This window comes from Falco punctatus, assembly GCF_963210335.1.
Source record: "Falco punctatus genome assembly, chromosome: 6".
NCBI lineage: Eukaryota > Metazoa > Chordata > Aves > Falconiformes > Falconidae > Falco > Falco punctatus.
Window position 1 is genome coordinate 14,838,164 of NC_137585.1, and position 16,228 is coordinate 14,854,391.

The following is a 16,228-nucleotide window of genomic DNA, read 5'->3' on the forward strand; positions in this document are numbered from 1 at the left end:
TAAAGCTTTGCTCCAGTGTTTGTCCTCTGCTCCCTCCCATCTCAGGGAGAAATGAAGCATTTAAGCAGTGTATGTGTATCCTATCTTGCAGATGCTGTCTGGAGCTGCCAGGCTGTTTTATAACTCAGTTATTGCTACATCATAAATATTAAAATATGGATGCCAAGTTCAGATGCTCCTGGCTGGAGGTGAGATTTGACTCCCACTCTTTGGCCACTGGCACCATCCTGCAGGGTGGTGGACCTTGTGATGGGAGGGCTTTGGAGCTCCTGGTAATGATGGATGTAGTGGGGACCCTCCTGTGACAGCTCCCCCTTCTCCCCTAAACAACCATGCAGAGGAAACATCTCACCATTGTGCCACAGCCCTTCCCCAGGGCGCTGCTCCTACACTGGCGGATGCAGGCATACCTGCGGTGGGCAGGGGTGCTGGGGCCCTGGGTGCTGGCAGCTGGCACACCTCTGGGCTGAGCTGCCGCCACTGCACCCAGCAGCAGCCAGTGGAGATAAGCTGGCTGTCAGGCAGCCATCAGCTCTCTGAAGGCATCTTGAGTTAAAAACTAATGGTAGTTTGCTTTGGTAGCTCAGTTTGGATAGTGCAGCCAGAGAAAAAACAGCCACAAAGGGAATTATTTTTTTCTTAAAATAATTAATTTGACTCTTTTTACTAGATGATTTCTGGGTGTTTTCAGTCATCTCTTTTAATTTCTCTCTGTACAACATGGAGAAGGAAGTCTTGGGCAAATAAAATGATTGTCGAAGTCCTGAGTGAGAGAAGATGCAGGAATGAAAGCTTTCCTGATGGGCTGGTATTACTTATCAGCCATTGCTCTCCATGGACAGAGAATGGAGCAAATGGGATTAGGCCCTAGGCCCAGACGAAGTGCCTGGTTTAAAGACCAAGACTGGCTTCATGAGAAGGAGGTGGGCTGGGTGCTTGCGATGAAGGCAAGATGCAGGATGTGCTGTTGTGCAAGGGACCAAATCTGGCACGGCACAGGTGGAGACATCTAACCAGCTGTCAGAACACTGTCAAGTCTTCCCACTCACAGCATTTAGCGTGTGTTCACCAGAAATGTCTGCTCAGGTGCTTTCCCTTTCTCACCTCCCCTTCTCCTCTCCTTTAGAAGCTGAAGCAGCTTGGGGCTCAGTCTTTTTGGGGCTCTCGCTGGCAAGAGGCAGGGCAGGGCACCACAAACCTCTTACAGGGAGATGAGGAGCTCACTGGCATAAAGGGCAAGCAGAAGTGCCTTTGAAAAATCCTTAAGTTGTGCCAGAGGAGGTTTAGATTGGGTATTAGGAAAAACTGATTCACCGAAAGGGTTGTCAGGCATTGGAACAGGCTGCCCAGGGAGGTGGTTGAGTCACCATCCCTGGAGGTCATTTAAGACGTGTAGATGTGGTGCTTAGGGACATGGTTTAGTGGTGGGCTTGGCAGTGCTGGGTTAATGGTTGGACTTGATGAAGTTAAGGGTCTTTTTCAACCTAAATGATTAGCAGATAGCTTTGGTTTCCTCACCTGACCCATCCTTTCCTGCTTTTCACCGGTGTTGTCTGTCACAAGTCTTGTGAGGAGGAGGAGGAGGAACTGCCTCTCCATCTCTGCACTACCCATCATCTTCAGTGCCTTGGTGCAAAGGGGTTTCCTACAGGGAAATTTCCTGATTTCTGAGGCAGCCTCAAACAACTCGTCCTCCAAGACAGTGCTTCCACAGTTGGGTCCCCAGTGACAGCCATGGGCACAGGACATGTAGTGACTGTAGAAAATACAGCTGTCATGCTGGGCGCAGAGTCCTATTAACTTTCAAGTGGTAATTATACGGAGAAGTTGTGATACTGTGACATGCAGAGAATGGGGTGTTTATTGCCTTCCTGGCAGGAGCATGCCGGGTGTCAAGGCTCGTGAGAGAGCTCTACAAAGCCTCTCATTATTTTCATCCTCTCATTTATATTATTTTGTAAAAGCTCTTTTGGTGCAGAAGACAGTGATATTATCTCACTGAATTTTAATGTTATTTTGTAATGGAATGGATTTGTTTTGTCCTTGTACCGTGGCCACTTACCCATCCAGGGCTGGCAGTATGCACTCTGGATCCTGGAAGGATTTTGCCACAGTAGCGCTTGGGAGGTCAGCCACAAGCCAAAGATAAGAGGAGGGGAAAAAAAAAAAAAAGATTTATTCATGTTTCAGAATAGAATGTAGGGATGGGAATAGAATGTATGTCTGCTAATCCTTCTGCAAAGGTGGAAGTGGCCTGTGATAGTTTGACACCTTGCTTGTGTAGTTGTTTTGCAGCAGCAGTAATTATTCCATGCAGATAGGACTAACATGAAAGTATTTGGGGCTAGTGGCTACTGCTATTTGGTAGCCCAGTGAATGTGAGGGAGCTCCTCTACTGAAAGGGAAAGGGAGGAGGGAAGCAAGTTCCCTCTATGACCCCTAATAGGGAACAAGGCAGACCCTGACACCAGCCCATGCCTTGCTCCATGCACGTGTTCAGAGCAGAGAGCTGTGCAGCCCGATGAGATGCTGTTTCTATTCTGGGCATGGTTATTAAATACAGTATTAGCTTTACTGGACATCTGCTGTGGCTGCATTTCATGTATGCACAGCACAGTAGGCTCTTCAAAAGTTAGAGGCTGATGAGGAGGGCTGGGAGTAGTGGGAAGTATGGAAAGGAAAAGACCTTCCTAACTTTTCCCCTTCATCACAAGTGTTGTGTTACTAGATAGAAAAGCTCAATGTAGTTATCAAAAGCATAACCATCTTTCTGCTTCAGAGACAGGGGAAAGCATGATTTGGGCAACGTCACTCTCACACTGTCATCTGAAACTTCCCCACAGAACCAAACCTCTTGCAGTTTCCATTCAGTGTACCCAGCTGCAGAGCACCCACGAGAGCCTTGGACCATTCCTATACCCACAAAAATGCAGGGGAGGGGGGCATGTGTGAGTGCGGACACCACCCCCCAGCTCACGCTGACAGACTGCAGGTAAAAGAATGGAGATGGCAACAGGCAGAAGATGCAGCTTTGGAGGGAGAGAAAATACACTTGAAAAACCCCGAACAAACCAGACAATACTGGCAGATGGAGCAGGGGGAGAAGGTATTTTGTCAGAGGCTTTTGAAACAGAAAAACTAAGTACCTTGCTAAAGCCCTTATTTTTAGAGCTTTGGGTCAAGAAATTCTGGGGTGAAGTGTCAAAAATCCACCCATCCAAAGACCCTTCCATGACTGCTGCAGAAATTCAGTTCAGACAGTAGAGATGATGCAGTTTGGTGCGTTTTACAGTTGCTTTTTATTGTCCCATTAATTAAGGGGATAATTTTCATGGCAGAAGAGTAAGAGGCTGTAAACTGCTTTTGTGGGCAATTAAAGGTTGAAGTGCAGAAATAATTTGAGAGTACAATTCAGTATTGAGAAACAATCCATGCAACAGAGGGGAAAAATCCAAACCCAAAAGACAGAAATCCTGATTTCATATTAGGCTTAAAGAGGCTGGCATTAGCGTCTGGGCTATCAGTAGCTTAAATGAGTAAGGTTTTGAGGACCGAGGCAAAAGAAAACAAAGCAGTAGTGGACCAGGCTGTGTTTCAGAGGAGCATGTTCCCGTGTTGCAGCCTGCAATCTTGTCCCCCAAGCATTTGGGTTGGGCATCAGATCCAGCCGCTCCCAACTACAGGCACAAGCCCTAAACCTGCGAGTGACAAGCTCATGCTCTGGGGACTACAGACAAACTGCCAGTCAGGAAAGCAGTTCCTGCATGATGATTGCACCATGGAGAAATCAGAGCCACAATAAAAAAAGTCAGTTTTAATGATCAGTCAACTATGTGTGTCATCTCCCCTGGCTCCAGCAGAATTCCCTCCTTACCTCTGGCAATAATTGCAATGCCATGTGTGGAAAGGTGACGTCATCTCAAAAGAGACTATGAATGGGAAACAGCGATGCTCGTTTCCCCGGCTCCGGAGCATGGCAGAGGCCGGCAGAGCTGGGGCTGGGCTCCGGGCAAGCCCAGGGCTCTGTGGCTCAGAGGCACACAGGCAGCCTTCTGGAAGAACTTCATGATTTCTGAAATAACGGCACCAAAACTAAGCCTTTTAAGAAAATGCTTTTATTTTTTGTTGAGTTGTCATGTTCCAGCAAAAATATTTTTCCAATCAGTTAATTACTTTAAGGCCTTTTTCTTAATTATTTTTAGGTTCCAATTATTTTTAAGGCTCCTACCAGCTATTCCAGAGAGGAATAGCCAGGAGAGCAGGGCTACAGTCCTTCTGCAGACAATTCCCATGCTTTCCTAGCACTACAGGCAACAGAACCCAGTTAGGAAGAAACAGGAGAACTTGTGTACCATTGTGTGAGCGTATCTCCAGCTCAGAGAGGCAAAGCAGGACTCTTTTTTTTTTTTTTTTTTTTTTTTTTTTTTTTTTTTCCTCAGAGAGGCAATTCTCAGTAACAAGTTTTGGGTATCTATAGGCCCACTGTGGAAAAGGACTTTTTTTCCTGGTTGCATTTGAAAGTTTCCTTCTTAGTCTCCAGGCCAGCTCACTGTCCAATCACCAACATAATCCCAAAGAAATCTCACTGGTTAAGGCAGTTCATTCTCATGCTTTTCAGTTTGCAAGATAGAAGACAGCATTTATAGTACCCCACGGCAATCCCCCACTGCTCTCAGACCATGCTAGATTATTATTTTTTTTACATTTACAAAAAAATGTAAACTTTGCTACATTAGGTGCAATGCATCAAAATTAGCTTTCTGTGATATGCATGGATAAAGACTAAAATCAAACTCTTCAAATCGTGAAAATGAGTATTTTACTCCAACAGGAAAGGCAGAACACCGTTCATTATGTTGGCCACATGTATCATTTAACACAGGACTTACACAGGTTTCATAGTCATACCTTTGGCTTCAATGGAGATGTGCCTACTTAAAGCAGGGTATGTTTGCTTCTGACTTCTCTTTGTAGGTAAAAACATGTAAGAAATTATGAATAGAGTATGAGCAGGAAGGGGAGCGGTGGCCAGCAGAGCTTCAAGGGAATGTGAGCTTCTCACTTCACAAATTACAGGTGCTGGCAGGAGCTCCCTCTTTCTTACCCTGTGCCCCAACACCCCTGTGGCCACTTGAAAAGAGGGAGTGTTGGCAAACCTACGTTTTCCAAGGTTGTATAGATAAACTATTCAGGAAATGAAGGGGGTGTGTGATGGGTGACTGTGCCATCAAACCTATTAAAGGTTCAACTTGCCACCCAAGTACATATCGAACACGTGACTAAAACATCTGGGGCTTTTCTATTATTAGTCTCCTCACGACTGAATATGTTAAAGTTTATAAGGTTCTGAGAGATCCTGTGATGGATGCTGCTCGAGGAGCGCAGCGCACACAGACAGATCATCTGCACACATGCGATATCATTTATGGAAGTTTTTTCCAAGAACTGTAAAGACCCCCCTCAGTTAATGACATTGTTCAATCTTCTTCCATTTCTTCATAGATTCAGGGTAGAAAAGTATTCCCTTCCCCCTTTGGCACTTGTTACTAGAGGCATCCTGATAATCAGACTAATCTTGGGACCAATTTTCAACTCCTAACAGCTCGGTAAACTAAAATGCTTAGGCAATTTATTCTCTGTATATTGTCAGTTAGGTAACACTTGATTTCTCATTCCACGACTGCATTTTATTGTTTTAAACTGAAATTCAGCATGTGTGTTTCCAACAGATTATCTCCGTAATCACTTTCTTTTTGCTATGGAAATGATCTGAAAATTGTTCTTTGGTACAAGAGAAGAGTTCACAAGGCCACACTGTACAAAAGCTGGAATCGTGCAATTATCATTTGTAAAGAGAAACTGTTATCAAAGTAACTGCAGGGGACACCTCCAGGACTCCTCTTAGAGTCAGGAAATTTGAAACATATATTTCTCTAACATGAATTTCACTCCAAACCCTTCTGAATAATTCATGAGAGCTGATTTAATGTCATAGTTAAGTCTGGCACTCAGGACAGAGAGCAGGGGCTTCTGCTGCAGATGTGAACGATTTCACCAGTTCCTTTGGTCCGGGGGGGACAGAGCTGGGATCTCATCTCTAGGAGGGTTTTGTTACCCAGGTACCTTTGATCCGGGCAAGTCCCTTCCCTGTGACAGGCAGGGTTGCAGGGAAGGGCTGGGGTGGACGTGAGTACCTTCCTTATTTCTGTCTCGGGCTGCCTGCTGGGGAGGCAGGAAGATAAAGGGGAGCGGGAGTCCCCGTCCCCCTGCCTCCCTCTAGCCCCCACCAGTGCTAATGGCAATCGGAACCAGAGCCTCTGCTTTTCTTAAGCAGCATCAAGTTAGCCACACTGGCAAATAACAGGTGTCTGTCCTTTAGAAGAAGAAGGCACCTTGAGATGAGAAAACGCCATTTTGTTCTTCATTCACTAAATGAGCGGAGCTAGAAATTGCTGGAAAATGGTAGTTTACAAAGCACTAAAAGGAAGACCTGCAGTTTGGTATATGACCAATACTGAAAGCGTGAGTCAGGTTTCAAGTATCATCTACAGGCAGGCAAATTAGCTGAAGGGATGCTCCTTTCTTGTATTATATTATACTCACAAAAGTGAAGGGGTGAGAAGCAGCCCTGCCCTGAGGGCTCACTTCACCAACACAACTGCTGCTGCCAAATTCCTGCTCTCTCCCAACTCTGGGTGAGTTGGAGAACTAAATCCATGAGGGAGACCCCTCCCTGGCTCTGGAGACTTTTTGAGCAAAGCTGACTTCTACAAACTCAGGATTTCACCCCACAGGGCTTGGGTATGTTACTGTGCTAAAACTGTTCAGGACTCACATTCCCATTACGCAGTGTAGCCTGAAGACCAAATGCCATTTGATGTTGCCAGATTTATGGAAAAGGACGTGAGGAAATGGAAAACAACCATTGTGTAGGACCTACCAGCATTTAATCGCAAAGCTTTTCTCTAATGCCAGGTGCTCCTTCTTTTTACAGACAGCAAAACTAACATGTATGTATTTTGACCAAGGTCAGCAAGTGGCAAAATACTTAGGTTTTGTTAATTCCCAGAGGCCATACTCCTCTCCTATAAGAACAGGGTGCTGATGCACAGAACCATACTGCCAAGTCACTGAGCAGTATTGAATGTAATTGTATTTGGTTTTATAATACAACAAGGCTGAGGTGCTGTCACTGGTAACTCAGATGTAAAAACAGTAAGTTGCAATACAAAACTACAACAGTTTTATCCCTGGCAATCTCATTTTGCTCAAATGGAACAATCATGAATACTTATTAATTACTCTCTGTGTATTATGCAAGATTTTATATTTAAATGGGAGTCATGGGTGGTTATTAGTTAAAGATATTCAAAAGCCAAAAAGTTGTCTTTAAGACACTTGAGGAAGCGGGGAAAACACAACTGTGACATGAGATGGGTCCTTTCCACACACCTTTTTCTAAGGCCTCTGTATTTTTCAAATTTTAATCATTGCCTAATGCTATAGATGACACCTACTGGGCAAATGAAAGCCTGGCACATCGAGCATTCCAGAGCCTTCTGAACACTTGGTTATTTCCTGAAATTGCTGACAAGAATGAATCCTCTCCACCCTCTGCAATAAGATTGTGTTGCACCCTTTACACAGACAGACAATTTGTAACTGCTGAGATTTTGGCCAGAAGTACAAACCCTCAACTTGCTAGAACCTACGGGATAAAAAGTGGCTCTGTGTTTGCAGAGGAGGAGATGCCTAAATTGTTCTCCTGAGACTATTAATTTTACTGAAGTCTAAATAGTCCCTCTGTTTCATTTGCTTTGTACAGAATCAAAAAGACCAGAGCATTAGGGAAAATACTACTTTTTTACCACTGGTTAATTTTCTTTTGCTTTGCAGGCAGCTATGATAAATATATATATATATATATATAAAACCATATAACTGTTACCAATCAAGTGTTAAACCATGAAATAGCACTGCGTTAAGAGTTCATCAAATACAAGCGATATTAATGGCATAGTCAGAAGAAAATACTGATAATTCTACCTTTATATTGGCTAATTATTCGCATATCTACAAAATAGACTTTCAATGTATAAAACTGCTATTAGGTATATTATCCAAGTTGTTGCTCTTACTGCTTTCTAGAGAAACTGATTTGAAGAGCAACTCAATCAACTCAAACTACAAAAGTATGCAGCCCAAACATTAGGGCTACTCTTCACAAAGTTAGTCTATATTCTGTACTATGCACTTACTGATAGAACTCCACTGACGAAAATTCCAAGTATCCAGAGAAAAAAAAAACATTACTGCTCCCAATTTGAACTTATAAGAAAAAACCCTTCCACACACTTTGCATGTGCAGATACAGTGATTAACTGCATATATTAGATATTTGCAAGCATAATTAGTTAGCTGTCTGCACAACTCATATTATCCAGGAAACACTTTATTCTCCATGGTAATTGCAAACCTGATGTGTCACAACTGCTCACATCTTTTTGTGTAAAACAAGGCACTTAAATATATGGAAGAAGAGTTTAGAAATTTTAGTATCTTCAAAATTAATTCCATCTTTATTAACTTAATAGGGAAATTTCTAACAAACTTGTATTCAAATTAAAAAAAAAAAAACCAACAAAAAAAACAACAAAGGAAGAAAGCTGTATATTCAGGAGTGGTCCAGAACTTTGCTCTGCTCATGCAAAAAATAGTGCCACATAGTAAGGTCTCCAGAATCCCAAAGAAATGACAGACTGGCAACATAGTGTCATGATTTTTTTTAACATACCAGGTTTTGTCAGCTGCTCAAGTTTAATAAGTGGATTCACTTTGACCTATTGGCCTTTGAATGTTCATGTACATATGCTCCCCCATGTGATGAGAATATATGGGGCTGTGTGCTTCTCTCAAAATCTTTGGTATTTAGAAAGCTACAGAAACTTTACTCTGTATTGAATGTTTTCTTTGCAAGAGAGAGCCCTGAATTAAAAGCTCCCACCAGCTGAAGCATGGAGACCTTCCCCTCAGGCAGCCAGACTCCGTTTTCCTGTCTGGAAGCATTAAGGCAGGATCTCATCAGGCACTGTTCGGGAGTTGAATATATTCGTGTAGAAATCTATCAGTAGTTCAGTGAAGAGATTCAGAGGTACCAGAGCACTCAGGGAAGTTGTTCCTTTCGATGGCCATATCAAATTCAAGCCAAAGACACAGGCCAAGCTGGATGCTGTCATTCTGTTATATATGCTCTCCTGTGAAACCTGGAAAAACATAGATATGAATAGGTATATGTAGACATGTGTCTCAGCGAGTGAGGACAAGATGCCATCCTGTATTGATGAATCAATGACGAGAGCAGACCCTGGTCACAGGTACATCACCAGCTCCTTAACAACCTCAGGGCTGACTCTGCAGCCTAGAGCTATAGGGCCACTAGAGTCTGTGTCCCTCAGGTACAAGACAAGATGTTAATAAGTCAAGCAAAAAGGCTGAATTGTTTCCTTATGCTAGGAAAATTAATTGTTTTCAATCCTTCTACATGGAATCTGTTGTTATCTCTGCTGGGGAGCAGGGAAGTACAGCATAAACAAACAGCTATCCCATCTGCTTCGGTAGTAAGTCCTCTATAGAGTAAACCTTGAGGACTTCTGAAGTTGTTTGCAAGGGTTTAGAAGGATTTTTTTTTTCTCCCACTGGACTTCACTTCCAAGTACCTCTATATCCACCCAATTCCTCTGAAGCAATGGAAGTGAAAATGTGCTGTAGGTAAAATGCACAGCACTGAAATCTGCTCTGTGCCTCGATAATGTGTCCTACTTCTATCTGTGGATGTGAGCCCAGAACTAGGTAGAAGGAGTATTTTTTTTTTTCCTCTGTGTGAGCTTGACAGGGAATTTCTGTGTGTTTTGCTCTCCTGCATAGTATGGCTGGTACCTAAAGCCAATATGGTCTGGGTGTCCTATCTGAAAAGTTCTCTGTTATTGTAAAGAGCGAGCAAGCTGAAAGTTCTCTTGGTTCCTCCTGACCCAGGTAACTCAGCCAGCTCTTCTCAGGCTGATGGTTGCAGTTGTTCACCCATAATCTGTCATGGGAAGACCACGTAGTCACAAACTGTGATGTACAGGTTACCCTGAAGCTGCCATCTCAGAACAGAACAAGGAATTACTGGGCAAAATCCCCCATGCATTCTTCCTGCTACAATTTCAAGTGGAATAGGAAAGCAAAAAAATCCTACTTCTCAGTGTCTCTCCATTTCTGTTTTACCATAAAGCCTCCTGAAAAGGCAGCTCTGTAGTGCTATGAAAAGCCTGAGGGCACTGAAGGAAAATCTAAGAAACTTCATGACCATGGGAACACTTCCTAGCATATGATAAACTCCAGTTGCCCTCTGCCTGGTAATAAACGTTTCATTCCCATAAATCTCCTACAGCACCGCCTCCTCCTCAGTGTTTTACCTAGCAAGGAGCCTATTTGCTCAGCCATCAGGGGATATAATGCCCTTTAGACATGTGCACAGGATGGAAGTCTTTTCCTTCAGGGACATGAAGAAGCACTTAGGTGCCCAAAAGCACAAAATCTTCCTCCTTACCATATTAATTTTTCCAATAATAGGTAGTATTTTCCCCTCCAATATTTGCCTTATCCTTCTGGGACAACAGAGCTACCGCGTTGCTACTTCTGCTGCAAACATTAAAGGGCTTCAATTGTTTTTAAGGTCATGAAGCAGGCCTGGATAAAGGAAGATACTGGTGCCATACCACCTTTTCAAAGGACTGACTTCACAGCCCGAGAATAAAAAGTCATCAGGTTAAACAGCAATGCCTACTTTATGGCCTTGTGCAAAACATCATTCTTTCTAGAGCATGAACCTTGTATACATGGTTGTATACATGGTATACATGTTGACCTTCACATACTGCTCCCAGTGCACTATTTAACTACACAGAAAAAACAACAAGCCCAAATTGTTCTTTTAATCTGCTTCAGATGAAATCAGCTCAAATGAGTTCATTACACTACGGCAATGCAGCAAAAGCTAAACTACTTTCCAAAATAACCGATGAGGGAAAATGGTTAGGACAACGATGAGTACCCTTGTTAACAAAGAGACATAGACCAAGGTATTACCCTGAAGGTGGCTGTTTGGACACTAGTAAATATAACAAGGTTAAGGACTGCATCCTGGCCCTTGGATCAAGTGGCTACATCCAAACTATGTAAAGCTGTACACATGAAACCCCTGAGGATTGAGAACAAATTATTTTTTGGTGTTTCTTTCAGTTGAGGGTCTGTAAAATAATGAGAAAGCTACAGTCTATCACACTGTGTTTTCTATAGCACAAAATCAAAGATAGGTGCTGTACGTCTTGAGGAAGGTACCTTAAGTGCATACAGGGCAGGTACCCTGTGACAGCACAAAAGCACGTGGTATAGTACTGGAGGACACTGGATGATGGAAGGAGCCAAACCTGTTGCAGTTGTCTTCTCCTGGTTTGGGGAGTGTTTCCTGACACGCTCCATCTCACAACACATGTATAGGTGCTGTCTTCAAGTGCTAGTCAAAACACACCCAACTCAACCTAACCACTGCCTTTGAAGGCAAATGTTTCAGCTCAAAGTAACACCACTACGACTTGCTGGTAGAGCTAGATCTACTTTTTCTCTTTAGGCCAACTATTTCAAAGAATGTTTTTAACTCCAAGATGAAACCATCTCTTCCCACACGCCACCACTCCGTGAACCTTCCAAGGAGACAGTCAATATTGAAATGATCAACAAAAATACCCATGACACAGCTTCTCCCCTGAGAGAGAAAATCTTTAAGATAAAATGAAATATTTTATCATCTGAGGTAGAGCTACACTAAGCCTTATCTGGGAGTCATAAATGAAGCCGAAACTTAGGAATTCAAGGAAGACATGGCACGGCACATTGCTTCACTCCAAACTGCACAGCAATCACTTCCTCAGCAGATCCAAGAAAAAGCGTGCTGCTGAACCCAGCTGTCTCCACAACAATCTCTGCCGGCTCACCAAGCTGCAGTAAGGAAGCCTTGTCACACCAGTGGCTTTATGCCTCCCTGAGGGGATCAGGCTTCACACCATCTCAGCCCCCTCACTACCCCAATGCCAGATTTCTTTCGCGAATGACACAGGCAGATCCACCTCATCTACACCACCATCACAAGGAGCTTTCTTACACATTTTCTTAATTAAAACATTTCTTAATGTTTTCTTACAACATTAGACCATGTAAGGGCAGCATGCAGTCAGCCAAACCCTTTATGGGCTGCCCTTCTATAAGTAACTGCACCCCAAAGCTACATTCTATCTAAGAAATACAAATGACATATTTAGCATTTGGACTAATTTCCTTGACTCCTCCTTTGAGTCCCTCACAAAGTTAGCAACCACAAAGGTAGTAACCATTGTCTCTGTTTCAACTGAAAATATACTCGCTCTGTCAATTTGACAAGCTAATAAAAGAAAATTCTCCAAGGACCTAGGCTGTATCTTTGAAGGAATCATCTGAACATCACAGAAGAGTATTAAAACAAAGAGCTACACAGCTCCAGTTTGTTGGGTTTTCCCCCCTTTCATTGAAACACGTATAGAAAAATCATTAAGTAATGACAGCCTGTACTGAAAGAAGTCCACTAGAAAGATAAAAACTTGTACATTGCAAATAACCACTGAAGATTTAGTGCCACATCAACAAATGCAAAATATACATTCTTCACTATCCCAGAATAAACATCCAGCTCACCCCAGCAAAATTGTAATGACTTTTGGATTCCTCATACTTGCATCCCAGCACTCTCATGGATACTGCAGGAGTGAAACTAAACAGCCACTACACTACCTAATGAACTTAAACAGTGAAATACAGAGGGTAGAAACAGCGAATTACCATCCCATTTTAAAAACATCAGGACATCACCATCTCTTTGGTTCCTCAGACGCAATGCTGAAAGGAACTCTACAAAACATTTTCAAAAGAAAATGTCTAGATATTAAAACGCCCCCACAAACTGACTGGGAATGTGTGTCTATCCCCCACTCAGCTGCTTTGCAGACATGCCAACTGCTTGTATCTGCTCCATGAGGCTTAGTCATCTAATCCTTCCCAACATGCCCCATCATCTCCAGCCACCCCCAAGCTTTGCTGGTGCTAATTACACTTTTCAATTGGATAAGTGATTGAGACAAAACATTAATTCAGAGCATTTTTTTTTCCCAGCTTAGCTTTAACATGTTGTTTCAGTTACAGATCTGAAGCATAGTCCATGGGGCCCAAAACCTTACCCATTTTTTCTAGAGTTTTGAGTTTGGCAGGTTTTTGCAATGGTTCTTTCAGTCAGCTGAGCCACCCTTCCCCTGCATCAGGCATGACTGCAGGGACAGAAATAAGCAGCAGCGAGAGAAACTGTGTAAGCATAGAGAGGGGGCTGTATCACCTGGTACCAAAACCAAAAACATGGTTATGAAAACACAATCTAAATTATATTATTGCCTCTACAAACTTTCCTGTCTGTGTAGCCTTTGACTGTTACAGAAAACTACAATTATAGTTTTCTACTAAATGGTTTCTGGCCCTCATCAGAGCTGGGTAACTGTAGCCCTCAGAGTGACTTGCCAAGGAATTTGCAAGAAGACTTCTTTCAGCCCTTTAAGTTCACATGTGCATTCACAAACCCCCTTCACTGCACAAGCAACACAGGCGGAACACAAATGCTTATGCACACTCATCTCTTGTGAGATCAGCTGAGCAAGTATGGACACTTTTTACAGGTATAATTCAGGGACTGATTTGTGAAAACTGGCCTTTGTTTTCCCTCTTGTTCCAATTCTGCCTAGGGACCTCGGTCCACTGCAGTTTCAAGAGGACCCTGCACATCCCTCTCTAGCGGCCAGATGCACTGCGAAGTGGAGATGGGCAGTTTATACCTTTCACAGTACACTGCGCTCATTACTGGCAAAATCACTGTTAATCTAAGGTTAAAGGAATTGGACCTATTTTTGAAATTCAAATCTGTTACTTCTGTAGGATTTGCACTGTCTTGCTGCAGCACCCTTGGACTAGAAGGAGCTGTTTCATTAAAGTAAGTGGGTTGAGACTGCAAAGAAAATCGGGATTTCCCACCTCCCCCTTCTTCCACAAGCCTGTATCAAACTTGGAGTGTTCAAAACCTGTATCTAGTGATTACAATTCATCCCACTTCATGAAATTACCACAAGTACCTCTTGCACTACTCAAGGCTGATCTCAAGGAAGAATTAAATTGCCTCTTATATGTAAGAAGGTTGATGCTTGCAGGTAAAAACCAGGATTATTGGTAGAGCAGTCTGTTAAAGTTTGAATTGTGGCAGCTTGTGCAGCACACCAATCTGCAAGAAATAGAAATCTCTACCTCCTAGATTGTTTCATGTTCCCTTGACCTTTCCAAATGCAAATATTCCCTGAGACATTAAGGATGAAAAGGCATGGATCAGCAAAAATTGCAGATCTGGGCACTAGTATCAACTTGACGTTGTGTTTTACGTAACAAGGCATTATCAAAAATAATGCTATGTTCTGCTGCCCGATTACAGAAGACACTATGTAGTACTTTTGCACACCTCATTAACACCTCAAATGCTCAGCTCTTAAGAAGCGTGTTGAGATGGTGCATCTGTTATTGGAACAAAGTCACTTATACAATTCATAACACTGAGGAGAGGTATCAGTTACTGAAATAATAGCAAATGACATGAGGATTTCCTTAACAGCATTAGAGTTCAGCTATGCAACAGTAAATGAACACGTGGGTATTACAGGAACCTTGCAACTGCTGTCTGAGTGAGGGCTGTATCAATGTGTTTCCTTTAATCTTGCTTTTATCTGGTGTTTTGTAGAAAAAGGGGATTAAATGTACCCGTTTCTGAAATCTGCTACTGGCCAGAATATGGCAAACATAATTTTAGCCCCAGAACAGTTACTGAGGGCTAATTCCTCCACTAGTAAAAAATCAGCATCGTTCCACACACATGATTGCTTTGGGGGGCTCTTAGGACTTCTGAAGGCTAGATCACTTCATTTAGGTGTCAGCTTATACCATGACCCTCAATTTTAGGCACCTGGGTCTGAAAAATGCAATCTGGAAAAGGCAATGCATTGGATAAGGCAGAAGGGAGGGAAATTTACAGTCCAATTACTATCTTTTTCCTGCACATAAACTGGCAACCAAAGGATGTCACTAGGCTGACTGTTGAACTATCTTCCCCAAACCCTAACGTTTGTGGGGTTACAAAATATGGGTTTAAAAAATCAGCAAATCAAAAAGTAGGATAAAAGACACATGATTTCATTTACCCTGAAGCATACCAAAAATCCTTGCAAAATGGCATGTTTGAAGTTTTTCTTTTAACACTGTAGTAAATTACAGAAAGAAAGGCTATTTGAAACAGGAAAATGTTACTTTTAAGATTTAAATATAAAATGTTTTGCTGATTGTTGTTCTACTTATTAATATTTATATAATTTTCTAAAATGACACTAATTTATTCGGTATTTTAGTTGCCCAAGATTCATACTTTGGATAAAAAAGGTGATTTCACCTACTTCTTCTCTGGCACTGAAAATGACACAACTGCTATTCTCAGGCTTTTTTTTCACTCCAAAATAAGAAAAAACCCCATCCAACCTAAGTCAATAATAACATACATTTGTGAATGTGGAGTGGAGGGGACAGGATTTTGAAATATTCCAGTGCAGGCATAGTTCCACTTAAATTTACACAGTGGTTTCATTACATCTAAACATGGTTTACACAAGGTGAAGGGATGGCCAGACCACTGACTCTTATTATAGACCTGAAGGGTTCTGTATCCTGAGTTCAGTCCATTGGCAAGTACTGCACAACAACCTCACCGTACTTTTCAAACCATTCAGTTTTGGGGTTTGTGGAGATGTTAAATGTACAATTAACAAGAAAAGATTTAGAATGAAAAGACCAGCACTATTTTGGAAATTTTGCCCATACTCACCATATGGAGAAAGCATATCAGATATTTCAGAACAACATAATTGTGTTCAGGAAGTCCTTGGATGATTTGTTTACATCTGGTGACTCGTAAACTGCTCTCCACACCTGCAATGTCAAAGTCAGTCTTAACTCCAAAACATCAAAATATTACCAAAAAATAATACCTTATTTATATCTGTTGGAATTACTTTTGATAGCCATC

At 42.3% G+C, this 16,228-nt stretch overlaps 1 protein-coding gene across 3 annotated transcripts in view; it reads right to left on the reverse strand.

Moving 5' to 3' along the window:
- Positions 1-645: 645 nt before the first annotated feature.
- The window catches only part of LOC308065162 (rho GTPase-activating protein 8-like), a 128,543-nt gene continuing 112,960 nt past the window's right edge, over positions 646-16,228 (reverse strand). For all 3 annotated transcript variants that reach the window (XM_080390805.1, XM_080390806.1, XM_080390804.1), the window contains 2 exons: positions 16,028-16,131; positions 646-9,263 (listed from right to left, as the gene is read on the reverse strand). In XM_080390805.1, coding sequence (XP_080246931.1) covers positions 9,066-9,263; positions 16,028-16,131 — 302 coding nt within the window. In that variant the 3' untranslated portion in view covers positions 646-9,065. The remainder of the gene's footprint in view (positions 9,264-16,027; positions 16,132-16,228) is intronic.